We start from the raw sequence: 20,639 nt of genomic DNA, 5'->3' as shown, positions 1-20,639 counted from the left end.
GTATAGTGTTGTAAAGTGGTTTGAGTGGTGAGTTATATCCTAGAAAAGTGCTGGAATACTACAAGCAAGCAAGCATGCTTTAGACACGCTATTGAATACATTTCAATTTAAAAAGGTTTGTCGAAGTATGTTATATAGGCTTAGTTTTAGTAATTAATATGATTACTCCTTCCCCATGTACCAAGGCTGAGTCCTTGAATTTATTCTCCTGTACAGCACTTTGGTCAACTTTGGTTGCTTTTAAAGTGCTTAACAAATAAAGTTGGATTGGATTGGATTGGATTGTTGCAGCGACCCAGGGTTCGAATTAGGGATGCACCAATCCACATTTTTTCACTTCCGATCCGATCCCGATACCTGAATTTGGATATCGGCCTATACCGATACTATTCCGATACCAGAGCTCTGTTTGCTTTGATGTTATTATTATCATTATTGTTGATTTGATGAGGCTGAAATAAACTCCGCTCAACAGGCAAGTATGATATGTACGTATGTATGCATGTATGTCCCAAAAGGCAACTTGAGGCAAGTATAAGGTCAGAAAAGTCAGAAAAACAGGAAATCCTATTAACAGGGGAAAAAATCCTCCTCAGGAAGTCACTGTAAGGATAATGTTACTGCTTAAAATTTTCATATATAGCCCTGTATCGTGCAAGAACTGTAATACTACTTTAACAAACAAGTGGTGGTTCTCATTTTGACCCAATAATCCTCATGCTCTTTCGTGTGGTGCTTTTTTAAATGTTTTAAGACTTTGCTAGCTGGCTGCAAACTGCGGAATGGATTTCCTGAGCGGGGGCGTGTCTCTACGTTCAGGAAATCCATTCCACAGTTTGCAGCCAGCTAGCAGACTACTGGCCGGCAGGAATCACTTGTGGAGTCATTTCAGCAGACAACGTTAAAGCGCAGACATGGCTCATGGATATCGGATATCTCCGCAGGTTGGATCGGGAAATCCGATACGTGAATTACGCTGGTATCGGTCCCGATACCGATACTGGATCGGATCGGCCCCATCCCTAGTTCGAATCCAACCTGTGGCCCTTTGCTGCATGTCATCCCCTCTCTCAACCCCCTTTCCTGTCTACCTTCAGCTGTCCTAGCAAATAAAGGGAAAAATCCCCCAAAACAATATTAAAAAAAATTGTCGTACCTAATAATTCACAACTCTACCCAACTTTATCAAAAAACACTGAAAGAATATGTCACTTTTTAAATCACTATGTTTTCCTTATTTGATTGAGTAGAACTTTTAACATTTATAGTCTTTACTTTCTCAAGGTTAAATATGGGAGTTAAAGTTCATTCCTGATATTTGGAAACAGTAGTTTTAAAAATGTTGTTGTTTTTCACTTCACATGCTTTTATTGTGATACTTTCATTATTGTAACTTCTATGCATTTAGGGTTTTCATACACAGTTTAAAACATTTACCACAAATGGAATCCTTTACTACATGTACATACAGTAGGTGAACACATAATAAAAGTTCTTTGAACTTGATGAGTTTTCTTCAGGCGGTAAATGAAATAGCTGAGGGGGGGGTTTTTTCAGTAGAGACTGAAGAACTTCCTCTTCATGCTGCTGGAACGAAAAACCTGATAAACCTCATTCTTGAACAGAACATCTTCCTTGAGTCGTACCTTAAATACTGTCATTGCCTTTTCAAAAGCTCAGTAGACCGAGACAGGTGTTTAGACCTTTACGTTCATTTTCGAAGAAAGAATCTGTTAACCTTGTAACCCCAGGAAGGATGAATAACTTCTTCAAAGCAGTGATTGTCCTGAGTGCCTTCATCGCAGCGGGTAAGCTTAGAATAATATTGAACTCCTGAGGTTTAAATGAGAGACTCAATAGACCTACACTTAAACAAATGGAGGATTTACGTGCATTTACTATGCCTTTATTCACTTTAATTCTTATTGTTGTGTCTTTTATGTCATAACTCTTCATATTTAAACATGTTTTTCCCTGTATCAACTAAGTGCTATGACCATCTAACACTATAATTTGAGGAGGAATGTACTCATAAGAAATGTCTGCACCCAGTACAACAGGCTCATTACTTGAGACAAACAAAAATAAAGATGATTTACTGCCAGTCATGATTAAGTCTCAGGTGAGTTTACTGCTGCAGCTTAATGACATTCAGTCTGGTACAAGTATCTGGTCTAATTACCGCACGTCTAACACAGAGCATTCATGTTCAAATAAACTGTACAATATTATATATATATGTATATGAATATATGTTTGTCTGTGTGCATGTGTGTATATACTGTGTAGTAAAATCTTATATTTACATTTATTTACCTAAAATACAACAATTTGTAAAATCTCTAGAAATTAAAGGAAGTGTATAAAGAAGAAGTTATTAATTTGCATAATCTAAATGAATCCTTTATTTTCCACAGTTTATGAGCTACATCACTCTACTAGTCGTCAGCTGTGTCCAACAGATGAGGCCTGTTTTAAGAAATAAAACCAGATATAGATAATAATATTGATTATAACTATATATACAGTATATAAACTGTGTTACAACATGGTTTGTAGTAAAACAAATCAAATAAACAATAAAATTAGTGAAGATGCCTGCCATCCTCATAAAATTAAATGTTGTATTTATATAATACATAATATGATCCAGACCAGTGTGTATGGCAGGGGTCTGGGCCCTGGGGCCATTTTCGACCCACCATCCACTTCCCCTCCGGCCAGCATGTCAAAAGTATAATACAATCTGGCTTGGTCTGGTTTTTTTTTCCACCAAGGTGTTTCATATGAATTTAAACAACAAGAATTAAAATAAAAACACAGTTCTATTTTAGAACTTTTGTTTTGTTTTGCTCAAAATAATGGCAAAGGTCAATGTATAGAAACTGCTGTTTTAAAGTATGATGTTAGAAATGGAAATATTTTCAGAATATTACACTTTCTTGTGTTGAAGTGGCCCTTCCTATGAGTACTGGCAGTGGCCTCAAGATCATTTGAGTTTGAGACCTTTGGTGCAGAAACTACATAAGTTAAAGTGCCTCTAAATAAATCAGAGAACAACTGACCACCCAGTGATTCACATGTCCAATAAAACAAATATCAACAGAACTCATAACTGAAAGAACTTAAACTGAGGACTGGCAAGCAGCAACAGTTGATCTGTTGTAAAGAATAGTTTAAAACAGCTAGAAACAAAATCCAGGAAGTAACTGCACCCAGTGGCCGACTGGCTGCAGTGCACCACCTGTGTACCTCTCACTTGTGATATGATACTATGGTTGACATAGTGGTCAAATGTATAACTACTCTGGGTCCTGTTACATTAAAAATAGGATCGGTCTCAAGTTTAGGTGGATGATGGTGTAACCTATTTTATTTCATCTACTACTACACTGTTAAATGTGCAGCCTACACATTAAAAGTGTATTAGGAGATGAAATAGAATAGAAATTATGTTCACCTGCATAATGCAGGTGAACATAATTTCAGTTTATGTGATTTGAGTAGGCCTGCAGGTTATTGCAGCACAACAGAAACATTTATTTTGTAGGGGAAAGAAACAGAAAAAGCTGTGTGTGGGCGCATGTGGAACCTTGGCTTTATTATTTTACACTCTTACATCAGTAGACGCCCAACCTAACTCACTCTTGGTGTTTTGCGTTAATCGGGTGGTGGTGGCCTGGGATGGTATCAAATTCCCGGCCTGAATTATTGTCCCAGTCCGCCCTGACTGCACCCAAGAAATCGTCAAGCACGAATCCAACCATGTTTTTTGTAAGCATTAAACAAAGGAGATCACATTACCAGTTAGTAGCTTCACAGGTATTGGTAGGTGGAGAAACCAGCACAGATTGAACTGGGACTGTTGAACACTAAGAAATCTCCAAATATGCTATTGAGTGAGTTACTGTTAATGTGATAATGTTTCTCTCTCTTTCCTCGAACAGCACAATGCCTGACCTGTCGTCAGTGTCCTATTGGTATATTTGGGACGTGTCTGTTTGGAAGCGACGTCACATGTAACAATGCGACTGAGAGCTGCTTCACCGGAGAAGCACGTAAGGAAACCTCTACAACACTCTGTGAATACAATACAAATGCTGCACTACCACATATCGAAAATGAAAAAATGAAACATGAAAAATCATGACTGAAAGTTGGGACTTTCTTTTCTATCCTCATTAAGGCTCACATAGGACAAGCAATATGTATAAGTGATGATATTTGAGGTTCAAAGTTGTGGAGCTTTGGACTTTATCACATGGTTAAATTGAGATGTTTTGGCTTTACTTTTGGAGAGCTGTCATGTCGTCCCTCTTTATATTTGTTGATGGTTCAGATCTGTTTGTTTAAATGTAATATAAGATGGGAAATTTAGTTAGTGTTGCTCAACTGCATCAAACGAGCTTCCTTTAAATTTGTTACATTTGCACTGTTTTCCTCCCAGAGTTCAACGCTACAGGGACGGTCACCCTGCACACCCGCGGCTGCCTGGACTCAGACCTGTGTGGGAAGACGCTGACTGGTAGCATCGCTGGCGCTGGTTACACCAGCAGTTTCCAGTGTTGTACCACAGAACTGTGTAATGGAGCCACTTCTGTCCAGCTCCCGCTCACTGTGGCCCTCTGTGTTGCCATCCTGTCCTCTCTGTGGGGCATGTGGGAGCTGTAGTTTCACACTATGATCCCTCTGTTTACACCGTTTTTTAATCTATATAACTCAGAATACTTTACTCTTTACTGTGATTTGTTGTATTTACACATATTGAAGAAATCAATAAAAACAATAATTTTCTGCCTTGTGTCTTCATTATAAAATACAGCCATTTTAGGGTTTATTCCAGCATTTCAGTATTTTAGACTCCATTTAAATGCGACTTTTAGGCCATAAAAATAAATATTCACTTCAGTATTTCACCACCAGAATTTAAAGGAACAGTAAGTAGAATTTAGTGGCATCTAGCTGTGTAGTTGCAGATTACAAATCCCTCGCTTCACAATCCTCTTCCAAGCAGGAACAACTTTAGAGTTGGGTGTGCTAAGAGAAAGTCTATAAAATGACATCACACTAAAGACATTCATGGTTTTTGCATTCATTTGAATGTGGCCAGGACAATTTAAAGCCTATTTTATAGTTATTAGCAACATTTTACCCACATTTTATAACTTTTTAGCTGATAAAATTGATTAAATAAACAAGGTAAAACCACTTTCCTGCATAAATAAAACAGTGTGTACATGTAAATCCAAGTAAAAAAAAAAAAAGAAAGTTATAGTAAGTTTATGCATTATTATGAACTAACTAACTGATTAAACTTTCAGTGACACTGAGCATGAATTCATAGTCATAAAACCTTTCACAAAACAAAAACTGCAGTGTGTAAACAATCATCCGCCGTATTAAAGGTGATTGAGGAAGACACTGATTTAACTCAGCATCCTGAGAAGCTAAATTAAAATATTTCTAGGAAAAATTAATAGATAATTCACTTCAAAATCCAATTCCAGCTCCATATCAACATCCCCCCCAGATTCCCCCTCCACTTACTCTGACATGTTGTCAACACTTGCCAACTATACAGTCTACAGCGCGCTATTGTTTTCTCCACAGGCCAACTGATGGTCTAATTAACCCTGTGTCACCGCCCTAATCTGACAAGCCATTTTAAAACCAAGGATGCCCTCTAGTGCACACAACCAGGCTGAATAAACTAAACCACAAAGAATACTTTAGACACGATACTAGAATAACAATATATGTTTTTATAGGCCTAGTATTAGTAATTAATATGATGAAGACAGTATGATATTGGAGGGTTAGTCCCTACTGCACAACTGATATCTCCATTATCTCAAATTCCTTTTTGGACTGCTATGATTTTTCTGCCATTAAAAAACCCAATTATTCGCAGCTTTACCCAACTTTATCAAAAACACTTAAAGAACATTTATAGTCTTTACTTTCCCCAGGTCAAATATTAGAGTTAAAGTTCATTCCTGATCTTTGGAAACAGTAGTTTTAAAAATCAATCAAAAAGTTTAAGGCATCTATGTTGTCTCAAAGTTAAGTAAATGACTAAATAAATAAAATAAAACAAGAAAAATCTTCAATCAAACTAAACTAAAGCTGGATTGAATACTGGACTATATGTAAGGTCTTAGTTTTTTTGAGTTGTGTTTTTGAATTGTAAAGTAAATCACAACAAAGAAACATTTCTGACCACTGTCTCAGTGATCAAATTGAAAAATAAAAACTTAGTCTGGCTCTTGTGGGTTAAATAGATTTAACTTAGACTCAAACTCTCCCTTTGGGAGTTTCTCAATGATTCCTGGAGCTCCCTGGATCCCATTTAGGGCCTTCATGACTGTGAATGCTATATCTGAATTAAGCCATTGACTGTCTGTGTACGTGCTCAGTGGACTGGCAACCCAGCAGGACTTTCCTCATATTTTATTGGTTTTCCAGATTTCTGGACCAGGTTCAGTACAGTTTTTCATGTCTTGTTTATCCCCTGAAAGCAAAAATCAAAGCTCAATATTTCCCTCTACTGGCTATTTACACTACTGCAATACATACTGTAAAGTAGACTATGTAAAGTCATAACTCTGAACAAAATATTCACAAATAAATACATGCAAGCTACATACAATGTGTTTTTGACATTACGATATACCCACTGTCTAATCCTGACTGCTTGTATTAAAATTACAGACAGTATATTTCAGTATTAAATCAGCAACAAGGAACTTTCATTATGTTGATTCTGGCGGCCCCTGTGGACAAAAGCAGTAGTGTTTCCGTCACCTCATCAGTATTAAAGTAGGTTTAAGATGGTTAAGCTTTAGTTGATTGATTGGTTGGTTAGTTGGTTAACTTTGTGATTCCAGTATTTTGCATTGTGGACAAAAAACATAACATTGCACAATAAAAAAAACACACAGTAAAAACAATCATGGCTACATATTTAAAGAGCATTTTACATCACAAACCATCAAACCTTAAAGGGGAATTTGGCAACTATTTCAACCTAATAAACCCGTTTAGAAATCATTTGGATGGTTAAATGGCCTGTTCCGGTGAAAATGGTGACTTTCCCTGCTCCCCCTAGTGTCCCCAGGTGGAAAACCAACCTTGCAACTTTGGGACTACCGTTCCGTTAAGTTGGAAATAGGAAGTATCACGAGAAGTAAGAACGAGCGAGAAACACAAACTGCTTTACGGCAATTCCACATAAACGCACACGCCCCCCTCAATACCGGTTAGTCACACTGGCTATAAGAACAAGCGACGATGAATGTATTACCCACCTCGGTAGAAATTGCTCCACACGAAAAAGTTGCCCGGCAACAAATGCACATCAGCAGCGGTAGAAAGGGGGAGGAGGGTGCTGCAAGTGAGTTTGTTTTTTTTACGACAGTGTTTTGAAATATACTCTCAGAGCTGTAGGGGGAGCTTGTTGAGAAAACATGCGATGACAAAAGTGAAAACCAGCAAAGAAATGGCTAGAGTTGCCAAGTTCCCCTTTAAAGCGGACCAACTATGGCCCGCGAACCCCACATTAAGTGTCTCCAATCTTAAGTTTCTCTTTTGAAAATATTTATATTACAAAGTATTTTGGCACCTCATCTTCCCTCCTTCACCCTCCTCACCCTGTATCCACTGGTGGAAGGTAACTAAGTAAATTTTCTCCTACCAAAGCCTATATAAATCTTTTGCTATTATTAACGTTGAAGGCTCCATAATTTAAAGCTCTGAAAGGGGTAATTTTGTATACTGAGTACTTTTGCTGCTTTAAGTAAATTTTGCTGCTAATAAAATAACTTATGATATACTTACATGATATGAGTTAGACAGTACTGCATCTGTACATAAAAACGTCTAAGGTAACAAAAACATGATTATTATTATTATTATGTTCAGGTGATTATACACTAATAAAATCTTACCTATGGACATTATATTCTATTTCTGCCAATAGATCCTCCTCAATGTTACACACTGGACATTTAAGTGATAAAAACTGAATAATATAATATTCTATAATAATAAAACACTTTGAAAGGAGTCATTCTTGCTGGTAATTGTCACTTCTAACCGACATAAGTCAAAAAGTATAGAACATAAAGGCATCATAATGAAAAACGATAATATAACTAACTTTCAGCAGTATAATATATAAAAAGAAACATAAAAATAAAAATAAATGAATAAATAATAGTAATTTATTTATAGGAAGACAATAATCAAAGGAGGAACTTCACAGAAAACTAGGCACTAACTGTATGGACACATTTTGTTATTGTTTATAGACTCAAAGTATTTCTAAAAGGTTCGGGACGTCGATAACATCACACTGTTTACTTTGTAAATAAAGGATCTACCATTAAGGATGGGTCCTCCGTCTCTTCTTCCTCTTCTTTTCTCTTCCTCCCCGCCGACTTCAAAGCAGCCCGCGCCTTTTTCTCTCTCCGTCTGCTCTTGAACGCCACTTTATTTGCTGAGGGCTCAACCCGTCACGCAGCACCAGGAAATGGAGGAGCTGCGTTGATGAGTGTGTGTAACTGCGGCCGACGGAGAGACAGCGAGAGAACTGGGAGGGGAAACGAGCAGCGGAGCAGTGAACAGGCGACAACTCTTCTAACTTTTTAAGGTCGGTTTTTTTTGTCTTTTTTTCGGGGAGGGGGGCTCTGCAGCTCTTAAAAGTGGCTACAAGTGAACACGTTGAGCTTTTTAGGAAGGGAGAGGTTTGCTTTGTGTAGCGTTTGCGCAGCTTGTGGAGCTGCTACAATGTGTCATTTGTCATTTGCTCACCGGGATTTTGCAGCGGAAGATGGGCTTGGCTGCCCGAGTTTCGAACTCGTTTCTCGGGTGTAAAATGTAACTTTGCTGCCTCATTTATTAATTTTAACCACCTGTTTTGTGTCTTGTTTCTCCTTTTTCACCCCCTTTTTAAATAAACAGGACCTCGTGCATCAGCAGGTGAAGATGAGCGACGCCAGTGAGCCCAAAGTTGAACTTTTTGTGAAGGTAAGTGACTCAGTGATGAGTTTTAAAAACACCCAGAGAAGTGCCGCCGGGTCCCTGCGACGTTGTGTGACAGAGGTTTATTTAACGGGTTCGTTATCTTATCGTTTCATCCGCAGTCTCAGTTGATTGTTATTACATGCTGATAGCGTTATCTCTCACTCTTAAAGTCACCTTGTGCGTTTAAAATTCATGTTAGTTAGACACCCCCCCCCTCCTCCTCTGCTGACTCACCGGGCTTATTAGTGACAGTAAGACTAATCTAATTAAGTGCACGTTAAGATAATGGGCTGCCGACTTTAATCTATATTTAGTATGTTGGCCAGGCAAGCTAATCCCATTTTGTTTGAGCCAAAAATGCATGCTCTAATATAACCAATATGTCTTTCCCTGCCTCCCCTCATGGTCTTACACAAGTCTCCCATAATGATTCCTCTGTATGAACATGTGAACATGTGCACCACCCTCTACTTCCCCCCCTTCGTCTTCTTCAGGGGTGAAAGATGCTGTTGTAACTTCTCTAAATCCTTGTTTCTAGGCAATGACATTCGATACCTTTTAATTAACCGAAAACATAGGTATAGTTTCATTTTGGCCTTGGTTACAGAAAGTAAGCGGTTGTCTGGTTTACTGTAAGTGCCCTCGAGTTTGTTCTGCATGCTGTTCAGCCCACAGTAGAGATAAATAGTGGCTGAACATGAAATATGGCTTCCCGCCTGCTCTATGAGGAGCATTTTAAAGCTGTATGATCATTTCCTGCTCAACTTGAATGCAAGAATAAATTATGTTGTGTAAATCGCTGGAGATAATGAGGATTTTTGTTGTGGATTTATCTACTATTTATTTTCTCCATTAATCAATTCATCGTTTGGTTCTTGAAATGGTCAGAAAATGTTGAAAAATGCCATTTTACAGAGCCCAGTTTGTTGTCTTAAAATTGCTTATTTTTTCCAAATAACAATCGAAAACCAAACATTATGATGTAATAAAACAAATAGTCGATGAAGAAGTGATAAGAAACTGGTTATATTTGTGTTTTTGACTAATTGGTCGGACAAAACAAGACACATAAATGTTGTGTTTTAGAAAATTGTGATTTTGAAAAACAGATTTTTTTATAGACTAAATAATGTACTATTTAACAGCAATACTCATTACATATCCCCTTCTTCCCCATCTGTGCCTCTACCCACTGACACCAACGTAAATGTGAACGACTACATGAGGAATGATATAAAATGATGCACATTTTCTCTGGTTTTTTTGTGTTCCAGGCGGGCAGCGATGGTCAGAGCATCGGCAACTGTCCCTTCTCCCAGCGTCTCTTCATGGTGCTGTGGCTGAAAGGAGTCACCTTTGACGTCACCACAGTGGATATGAAGAGGTGAAAACACTCGACTTGGACATGTGTGCTGGTGGTTTGGCTTTGGGCACAACAGAGGAATGTCCGCCGACTGTTTTAAAGCTCCCAAATGTACCGTGCAGTGAAGGAACAGGGGGCATTTCTTCCAGATACTGAGTGTTAAAAGATGTAAAGCCGCTCTGGCATTAGTTGCAAACATGACGAGTAATTTCCTGTAGTTTTATGTTTTTTCTCATTTTCCTTTCCTTCCTCCCCCTTTTCTTTCATCTCCCCTTCTGCTGTTTAACCCTCTATATCTTTTCCTGGATGTCTGTGTTTGACTTTATTTCCATCCAACTTTAGGAAGCCAGACATTTTGAAGGACCTGGCTCCGGGTGCCCAGCCTCCCTTCCTGTTGTATGGCAGCGAGGTGAAAACCGACACCAACAAGATTGAGGAGTTCCTGGAGGAAAATCTCGCCCCTCCGAAGTAATTGCTCCAACTGTCTGTTTTACAAATCTGTTTGATTTTGGTAGGGGTTTTTAGATCTGAAACAATTAGTCGATCAATAGAAAAGTAGTTTTTAAAACCAAAATATAAACCCTGTGGAGTTTGTTGAACAAAACAAGCATTTGAAGATGTCATCTTGTGCTTTAACAGGCTTTTTTTTTATCTTTCTGAAATTTTGTAGTCTAAGCACTTAATGAATTAACTGAGAAAAGAACTGGCAGGTTAATACATAATGAAAATAATTGCTATTTTTGCAGTTTTTGTGTCATCCTGTATGAATCCTCTTGGTCTGAGCTCTTAACAGTTCACATTTCATGCACGTTTCATTCGTGTGTATTTTTGTTTGTAATGTGATGATCGTATGAGAATCATCACCCACCTGTCTCTGTGTGTTTAGGTATCCTCGTATGGCCGCTCGTAACCCAGAGTCCAACACAGCGGGCATGGATGTTTTCTCCAAATTCTCCGCTTACGTCAAGAACTCAAACCCTCAGGCCAATGAGAGTAAGTGCATCTAATAATAATCTAATTGTGTTTTTTACATTTCTAATAGACCGTGTTTTATTTTTGGTGGTGGTTTCTGTCGCAGTTCCTTCTGTGTTTCTCTGATGGACAGGAAACCAGCATGGAGCATCTGTTAATAACACTATGGTCTGAGCTTTACATGCTGCTCTCTGTTTCGGGTGATCTTATTGGAAATGTCAGTGTTGTTGGGTGAAAAAATTTAATGTACTCGGTTAATTCTGTAAAACAAAACTCACTCAGTCATTTCAGCCATTTTAACAATGAAAAAGAATTGCTTTAGTCTGAAATCAGGGTGCAAACTATTCATTTAGCTTTGATTAAACACTGTATTTGACTGTTTCTGTGTATGCACATGTGCTCAGATCTAGAGAAAGGTCTGCTGAAGGCTCTGAAGAAGCTGGATGACTACCTTGGCTCCCCACTTCCTGATGAGATTGACGAGAATAGCGCTGATGAAGTCACTTCCTCGTCCCGCCCCTTCCTGGACGGCCAAGAGCTTACTCTGGCTGACTGCAACTTGCTGCCTAAGCTGCACATCGTGAAGGTAATCTTCTGTTTCAAGCTGTGCAGCATGGAGGGCCTGGGAGGAATTGATTATAAGGTTTATGTTTTTGGTCTGAAACTGGTCATGTTTAGTTGATTGTGTCTCTTACACTTTTTCTCCTTTTCTCTCTCCAGGTGGTGTGTTTAAAATACCGAAACTTCAGCATCCCTGAGTCTCTGACAAACCTCTGGAGGTACCTGAACGCTGCGTACGCCAGGGAGGAGTTTTCCTCCACCTGCCCGGTCGACGAGGAGATCCACATCGCCTACTCCTCTGTAGCTAAGGCTCTCAAGTAGGAGGAAAACAGGATGCACAAGAACACACCAGCAGAACAACATACAAAAGCACAACACACATACTCAGCTGCACACAGCGAGCGTTCACACTGCAAGCAATGTGGTCGATCTGTTTCTCAGGAGGCTTTCGTTGCATCTGTAAGATAATTTTTTTTTTGCAGCTTTAAAAGTTGATATTACCTTTTTTTATGTTAGATCATTCTGATAGGGTACACTGTCGTTTGTTTTAGAGTGGGTTATTCATGTAGTTTTCACTATAAAAGGAATCAACTAATCTTTTCACATTAACATAAATATACAAGTTGTATTTATTTCAAGTTAATTAAACGTTTGTTTGCATTTTCTGATCATTTCAGGAAGTATTTTGACTTAAAATGGTGAGTTAATTAACATACTGTTCTATGAAGTTCTGACTCATTAAATTGTGTTTCTAAAGAAACATGATCAGCATATTTGCAGACTTCCCAGCATGCATTGTTTGAGAGTGCCTGAGGCCCTTCTTTTTTCGTTTGAAGATAACATATATGATGGAAACCTGTGTCTCTAATACACAGAAATTAAGAACTGACTCTGCAAACTAAGAAAATGTAAAAATAAATCTGTTTGTAATGTTCATTGTTGGTTCAACTTAATATCTGAAGCTTATTGAACGTGTTTTCTCAAGTTTAGTTAACTTAACTCAATTGGTTTTACAACTTATATATGACTTAATAACCCTTCAGCCTAAGTTCAGTTAACTCACATTTGTAAGGCAGCAAATTAAGTTGAACCACATCAAAATTATTTACAGCGAGGGATGCCTTTTATTTGCCTCGTGGATCCTTTATATCAGTAAGAAGACGAGGAAGCACAGAAATCAGATAAGCTGATGTAAAAAAAACAAATATGCACACAAAAAGTCAACTCTGGCTTAATTTATTATGCTAACAAGCTTGTTGACTGCCCGCATATCTACCAAGTTTTCCTGGTAATTCAGCTCTCCAGGAATTTAATGAACTCCTGGTAACCTGTAGACCATGTTGCTTGCAGGCTCACACACACACACACACACACACACACACACACACACCACTCACTCATTGTTCACGCAAGTGCACACACTTGCGTGAACATTTTCACACACTTAAAACTACAGCCTTGCTTGTGTACAGTTTCACCATCAGTAGATACACACTGTAAAGTTGGAAATTGATTAAGTTTGCTCCAGTATATTGTTGATTTTTTTTTTTTTTTTTTTTTTGAGGGGAGGGGGTGGGGGGGGTTCATACACAAAGCTGCCTACCAGATTAAACTTTCACTAGTACCTTGCAAGCCTCACACAAGCTGATTCAACTCTCATTTTCAGACTTGGTATTAAGGAAATGGGTTTTGTGATGGTGACAAACACATACCAGCGCCAGCTCACCTGCCAAAGTGTCTTTTGTGGTTTGTATGTAATCACAGATGCTTCATATTGACTTTATTATTTCCTTACTGAGGAAACAACGCCTTTGACACTTAACGACTGCAAACCAACTCCTTTTTGAACGGTTTCTTATTCTCCATAGTGCACCACGCAGAGGAAAGGGGGTGCTTTCTACCCCCGGCCTGCAGATCACAATTTGCTTTAGGGAGGCAGAGCTGCAAACATTTACAGGGACAGGAAACTATTTCAATAGACTTGGGCTTCCCCTTTCTGTGCTCCCACAGCAGGCGAGAAGGACTATTTAAGATTACCATGGCTGTTTGTGATCCGCTGTCAGGGCTCCGTGCCAACAGTTTATTTTGTTCTGCTGTCATGTATGAAGGATCCTGTGTCATATAAAAGAGAGAGATAACGGGTTGTGATTGTATTCAAGGTGCTGTGGGTAAGGAAGTAAAGGCTAAATTGCCACACAGAAAGCACTTGTCCTGCCTCCTGTAGTAGCTCGGGGACACAAGGCCTGTTCTGTTGCATGGGTAAAAAAAAAAAAAAAGAACAGCAGGAAGTTAAATATAAACTGCACAATGTTGAAAATAGCACTTGCAGCTTTAGATTGTTGCTTGTTGTTAATTAAAAAATCAGGCTGGTAATATTCTATAATCTTCTTATTGTCAACAAAGAGCAAAACCAGCAAGACATTATGTCATTGTTCACTGCGCCCAGTCAGTCCTAAATCAATACACATTTGTTGCACTAATGGGTGTTTATAGAAGGACGGTGTATTTGGGAGCTATTTAAAATGAGGTTGACATTTTTTGGATTGCCATTAAATTTGGTTCATGTCCCCCTGAGGATGAATTGTAGCAACTTTGATGATCCCATAACCTTTTAATCTTTTAGACTTTTTACTTCATTCCTATCTGTACATTGTGTTTATGGATAATTCATGTTAGCATGCTAACCAGTGGTATATTGCTGGGTATATGCAAGTATACAAAGGTATACTTACTTTTTACTTACTTACTTATTTAGATCAAAGCTGCCCTGTGTAGTAAGTCAAGACTCACAGAGCTCTTGTTAATAGTTTTTGGACAACAATTGAGGAACGACATCCTTTACATCAGGATTTGGTTTCAGTAGTTTTCAGACTGTGGTCTTGGGGACCAACAGGGGTCCTTGAGTGGGTTGTAGGGACTCCCCACCAAAAAAAAGGAATATTTAAATTGTTATCACATTTTTTGGAAGTTGGAACAACAAGGAAAGAAATAGGCTTGGCTGTGTTTTATTGATTGTAATTGATAGTGATCAGTGACAGGTCATTGATTCAGTATGAAGACTTAAAACTAAAATCCTCCGTGATCTAGTGGGTTATCTATTGTGGGGCTCCTTGACATGGAAAAGTTTGAAAACCTATGGGTTAAAACATTGTTGGTTTTTGTCTTTTCATGGGATTTGTTGACAATTAGAATTTTGTAAAATATCACCTGACTTGTCATTAAATTAAAACCGTTGTATATTTAGTGATTACAGGCTGTCACTTAGCCGTCTTGTGTTGTCCGTTAGATCAATACGCTCTTGGGAGTCGGAAAATTCTTGTAAAAGTGACTTGAAATTTAACCGCTGGGAAGAACTGGAACCAATAACAACACGCCTCGTCCGACTGTTGTACCAGGAGGATTTTTATTAACTTGAAGGCGCTATGCAGATTAACATTTATAAAGGCTGTTTGCGATTAACACTTGATTTATACAGCAGGTAGCGATGTGAGCATCTTTGTTGTGAGCTCAAGATTGCCTCATTATGTGTCTCTCGGATCAGGGTGAAACAAAATGAAACCTAAGTGCAATTTAAAGTGTTTGCAAAGACAGTCTTGTACACAGACTTTGATTATACGTCCAGTGTGAGCACAGTTGGTTATTTTTCTATGTGATTTTAATCACACAAGTTAAATCCTTCCTTCATGAACTGCGAGGTGTGACAGTGTTGGATCAAAGAGATGATACTGTATATTTCATTTGACTGAATTGTTGTGGATTTCATCTATTTTCTAAAATGGACCAACGTTTAAAGGGATCGTGTCAGAATAATTTCTTACTGTAGGACAATTTCAGGGACCATTTAACTTGATATATTCTTTAAAATGTTACTTTCATTAGTTTGTTTTTCACTTCTGTCTCTTAACTATTTTTTTAAGTCTTCATATACATGTATTTTCTTTGTCATGAGACCCATATTGCTTTTCCTACCCTTGTGCAACTCCTTACAAATATTTTAGCCTTTTTTCTGTCTTTTTATGCTGTTTGCCATGTAGCTGAAAGCAGTTGCACTTAACAAGTCCACAGTATCAAAACTGAGGGGTACTAAAGCAGTAGATCTAACAATCAAGACAATCAAACTAATAGCACCGCTGAAATGTATTTTGTACTTTAAAGCTCTTACAAAGACACACGTATTAATATCCCAATAAAAAATATCTTGATAATAAATCAACCAGTGATTGATGTGTTTTTATTTTCTTTTTAACCGTTGTCAAGGGTAACAACATGGAGATGGTCAAGACGAAGGGACACAAAAAGGTGCAAACAATAATACATGTACATACATAGCTAATAAGCTTTAAGTAGAGCACAGATAACAAGAATAATACTGAGACGGCAACTTTTCATCGTATGTTTTATGTTTAAATTCCCACTTTTTCTGAGTATTTTAACAGCTTCTCATTCATGTTTGTGTAAAAGCTCCTTCTTGACTAAACCGTCTCATTTCAAGGTCCATTTAGTTTCTGCTCTGGAGCTTTCTATCGTATCTCGTGGTCTCCAGTGGCAAACTGTCTTCCATTTCCAAGGTCAAAAATTAACATTTGAACTCAAAGTGTAACTACACCCTTCAGTTCTGCTCTGTCCCTCTCAGCAAAGGAGAGAAAGGAGAAAGTTTCGGGACTTAATGGGTCAACATGTGGGACAAGAAAATAGTGCTGTGCAGTCCCACACAAAGTGGGACACCTGGTCAAAAGCTCCAGAACAGCTACACACTGGACCTTGAGGTGGAATTTTTCTGTTTTCCAAATTCAAGATTGAACTTTGAACCACATTTTAATCCCAAATAGACAGGAGGCCCTTACAGTGCTCGTAAAAAAATGTGATCTCCAAGACAACCGAGAAAAATCTTGTCTCCTGATGAAGATCATGTGATGTGATTGAAAAGCTCCACAACAGCCTCAAAATAGACCTTGAGGTGAGATATATTTTGGTGTCATATAAGTTATTTTTACTGATTTGGTCAATCGTGGTCTTGACAGATTTGTAACGTAATGTCAAATTGAATTATTGATTTATATTTTGACATTTTTAACAGATACTATGGTTAGAAAAACTAAATTAAACTAATAAAATAATATTGGCTTCTAAAAAACTCACATCATTTTCTGGTCACTCTTTATTTGAGAGAACAAGTGCATGCTCATGTGCCTGTGAGTGTACTTCTTTTCCAGGTCACTTAAACCCTCGATATTAGGTGTTAAGCTTGACCCCAAGTAGACACCCCGCCTCCCCTTCTGATGCTCAGGCGAGCAGGAGAGTGAGTGTAGGCAGCAGGCAGAGAGCGAGTCCTCCCCAGCTGAGGGCAGCAGTGGACGCAGCCCCGTTACACAGGTCTGTATCACAGCAGACGTTGGTGTAGTTGAAGTAGAGGCCCGAGGCGTATTTCTGTCCACTCACATCACACTGGGAGAGGATGGCGCAGCTCTTCTCGTACATTGTTACTTGTAGTGCGCCTACAAGAACAGAGTAAAAAGAGAAGGGTTTATTTTTTGCAATAAACACTGGTTAAACAAATCTGTGGAGGCAAAGAAATGCCATAAGAAATGCCAGCAGATATTCTTTTTGAATACTGTTGCATTATGGGTTGTTTGGAGCCTTAACGTTAACGAGTGTCTTCAAGTTTGTTTATAGTGTGTCTATTGCATTAGGTCAACCCTAAAACAGTTTATTTAGCCTCGTTAAACCTGCGGGAGTCTCTGACAACTCGTGTTTTTGAAGTGAATAAATTCCTAATGAGTGGAAACAGACCAGGGATTAAATCACCGGTGTCACAATGATACACTCAAACAGACAGTTAATAAATGTTTTATATTCGGACAAATACTGAACAATTAATCTTCATTGCCCCACCCACGGAGCTATTTTTAGGGATAATTTGATGGCATCACAGGCATTAGTGAGCTGACAACCGGCCTGATGAGAAATGGTGCTGAGCTCTGATCCACTGAGTCATTCTTTTGTCTCCTTTTGTCTTTTACAATTGTGGAGTCGAGGGAGGATTGAGCTTGTTAGAAGGCCCTGGAAACAATTCTTATTTATTTTAGTGTCCAGAGCAGCAACACACAGAGATCAGACAGTAAATATTTGCACAATGTGTGTGTTTTATTGTTTTGGCTCTGAAAGAAGATATTGTATGGATGACTTTGCTGACTTAAGCCAGTTATTTTAAAATCAGTCTTTGTTCTAGATTTGAGAGCTTCTTGGGTTTTAATATGCAAAGTTTTCCAAATAACTCAACAAACTTTCTTCTCAGAACTGGATTTAAAATAAAATTGGATTGGATTTAATGCAGCTTTAAGATAATTTTGCCTGAATTAGGTGAGAAGTGCAGGAATTACTACAAAAAGGACAATAGTTTCTACTTAGTTCTTCATATGTGGGTGTAAACAGCCTTAAATTAAAGATAAAAGTCAGAGTTTTCACTTAATAACCAATGTTTTTTCTTTAAATCCAGCGTGCTGCAGCACAGAGCCATTTCTCAAATCTGTTCCCAGACAATGTTCTGTACAATGAGGCTTTGTCTGCCAATTTGTGGCCATCATGCCCTAGATTCTCAGAAAATAATCTCATCTACAGACACAGAAATAAACTGACACACACACACACACACACACACACACACACACACACACACACACACACACACACACACACACACACACACACACACACACACACACACACAGGTCTGGATCTCACCCCGTCTTCCTATTGCAGTACTAGACAGGCAGCGCTGCCCAGCTGGGCACTCCTGAGGAAACTTGAAGCAGTCCAGAGGAGAGATGGAGGGGAATACACAGGTGTAACAGGTCAAACAGGCTGAGGGGAACAATGAGGAAATAATTATAAGGTTATATATGAAGGTTCAGACTGTTGAGTCGTACAGATAAGAAGATCTTTGGGTGTCTCATTTTCTTGATGCTTGTTTTGGTAACTGGTTCTGACTGGATTTTGGTGTTTAGATCAAAAGACAAGATAGAGAAGAGCCATACGCGCCTCTCCACCTTGTTCTCTTAGATATATCTATCCCAGTGGGAGTGTTTTTATCAAGCAGCAGCAGAGTTCTGCTTCCTGGTGCCAGCACTATAATAAATATATTCAAATAAAGACAACAGAGACTGACCAGGGAGTGGTTTTTTATTCATCAGAAACTTTCTGTGAGCCAGCTCTGCATTTTTCAGACCAATTCTAACACATAATGATCTATTGACAAAGAATGGGATTATATGAAAATTTCATGTCACGATTTTCCTGGTCAAAATAACTGCAATTAACGATATTATTTTGGAAAGATGCAGGCTCTCCCTTGTAGCAATTCAAAATAAATCAGGAACTCAATATAGGACTGTACAGTAGTGAGCTAAACTGCTTTTTCAAGTCAAACCATGAGAGGATAGTCATGATTATATCGATAATGAAAATTCACCACAATATACTTATCTGATTGTTTTTTATCGCGATGCGTGATAATATCGTGTATCGCCCCATTATAAACTTATTATTATAAACCTGTCAGGGCTCTCTGCAGACAAACTATGTCATAGAGACACCGTTTCTATATACGCCGACACTAATTTATCTTTGATAAGCTAATATTGTTCAGTATATCAGCTGGACAATTTATGAGTCTGATCCGATTGTGAGACATTCTGCAAAATGGAAAATAATGCCATAGTGATCTTTGACTCATCATAAAGTCATACCAGTTTGATGCACACTTTAGCAGGAATAAATCCTTAGAAATGATTATTTTAAAAAGAAGAACAACACCCAGTATGGAGGCAATGTTATTACACTAAATTACTTTTTTCAACTTATGTGCACGAGGCAAGTTTTTCTAAATATTAGCACATTTAAACATTTCGGTGTCCTTAGATAGAGAAAAAAACTACACGTCACTGAAAACACTGTTTAAATGTCCTCTCGTAATAATTGAATTCTTTGTGTGTCGTACATACCTGCCAAAGGTAGACAACACAGTAGGAGTACAATCAGAAGTTGTGCACGAGACATGATTCTTCCAGTAAGAAGTCCTCAAATTGTTTACAGGTAACTTTTCAAGAACGTCCAAAAATCTTGTCTCGGGGGGGAACGTTACAGCTCTGTCATCAAACTAACTGCTGCTGCTGATTCGATACGTCCCCCAACTCATTCCCAAATTAAATTTCTCCTGGTCTTTGAAGTCCACACCCTCAGTCTGTTCCTCACTGTTTCTTCCGCGTTACTTCTGCTGTGTTTAAGTATTAAGCTGATAAAGTGGTAAAAATGTTGTAACTTTGTATGTCAGCACCCTGAGGTCATCTTTGAGTTTTTCTCTTTATGTCACTCTTGTCTTCTATCTTTTGTCGTAGGCCTTCATTTGAATACCCCATATTACTCAGGCAGTCAGTGTCTCCTCCCTAAAACCTCTAATTTAATTTAAAGAGGTAATTATGTGCAGCTGACATGCTTAAAGACAGCATACGAACGAGATCTGTGTTTTGAGTTAAGTTACAGGAAGCGACACTTTACAACAACAGCATCTTTACACAGTGATTAATTCATTAAAAGGACAGACACTGAGTGAACGTTTAGAGGAATTGAGAGACAGAGAGTGTGTAATAGAGCTGAATAAGATGACCTCTGACCTCACAGTAAAGGAGTTCAAGCAGAATATCATCATCAAGGATATTTTTTG

The 20,639-nt window shown here is 38.4% G+C and overlaps 3 protein-coding genes across 3 annotated transcripts; 2 read left to right on the top strand and 1 right to left on the bottom strand.

Annotated features, from left to right (window-relative positions):
* The first annotated feature begins 1,644 nt into the window (after nucleotides 1-1,644).
* Nucleotides 1,645-4,794, top strand: LOC127358492 (sperm acrosome membrane-associated protein 4-like). The gene is made up of 3 exons (XM_051391633.1): nucleotides 1,645-1,808; nucleotides 3,948-4,058; nucleotides 4,448-4,794. Exons 1-3 carry the CDS (start codon nucleotides 1,757-1,759, stop codon nucleotides 4,669-4,671), a joined length of 387 nt encoding a protein of 128 aa, XP_051247593.1. The 5' UTR covers nucleotides 1,645-1,756; the 3' UTR covers nucleotides 4,672-4,794.
* Nucleotides 4,795-8,483: 3,689 nt separating this feature from the next.
* Nucleotides 8,484-16,133, top strand: clic1 (chloride intracellular channel 1). The gene is made up of 7 exons (XM_051391620.1): nucleotides 8,484-8,650; nucleotides 8,962-9,027; nucleotides 10,299-10,408; nucleotides 10,730-10,855; nucleotides 11,274-11,380; nucleotides 11,764-11,945; nucleotides 12,080-16,133. Exons 2-7 carry the CDS (start codon nucleotides 8,986-8,988, stop codon nucleotides 12,239-12,241), a joined length of 729 nt encoding a protein of 242 aa, XP_051247580.1. The 5' UTR covers nucleotides 8,484-8,650; nucleotides 8,962-8,985; the 3' UTR covers nucleotides 12,242-16,133.
* LOC127358493 (prostate stem cell antigen) lies at nucleotides 16,132-20,290 on the bottom strand. Its single transcript, XM_051391634.1, has 3 exons — nucleotides 19,921-20,290; nucleotides 18,662-18,781; nucleotides 16,132-17,415 (listed from the first exon to the last, which is right to left on the bottom strand). The coding sequence occupies exons 1-3, from the start codon at nucleotides 19,973-19,975 to the stop codon at nucleotides 17,204-17,206; spliced, it is 387 nt and encodes a 128-aa protein (XP_051247594.1). The 5' UTR covers nucleotides 19,976-20,290; the 3' UTR covers nucleotides 16,132-17,203.
* Between the last annotated feature and the right edge of the window lie 349 nt (nucleotides 20,291-20,639).

The sequence above is a fragment of the Dicentrarchus labrax genome, unplaced genomic scaffold, assembly GCF_905237075.1.
Source record: "Dicentrarchus labrax unplaced genomic scaffold, dlabrax2021, whole genome shotgun sequence".
NCBI lineage: Eukaryota > Metazoa > Chordata > Actinopteri > Moronidae > Dicentrarchus > Dicentrarchus labrax.
Note: the sequence above shows the minus strand (reverse complement) of the source record. Positions and strands in the feature narration are given on the sequence as shown.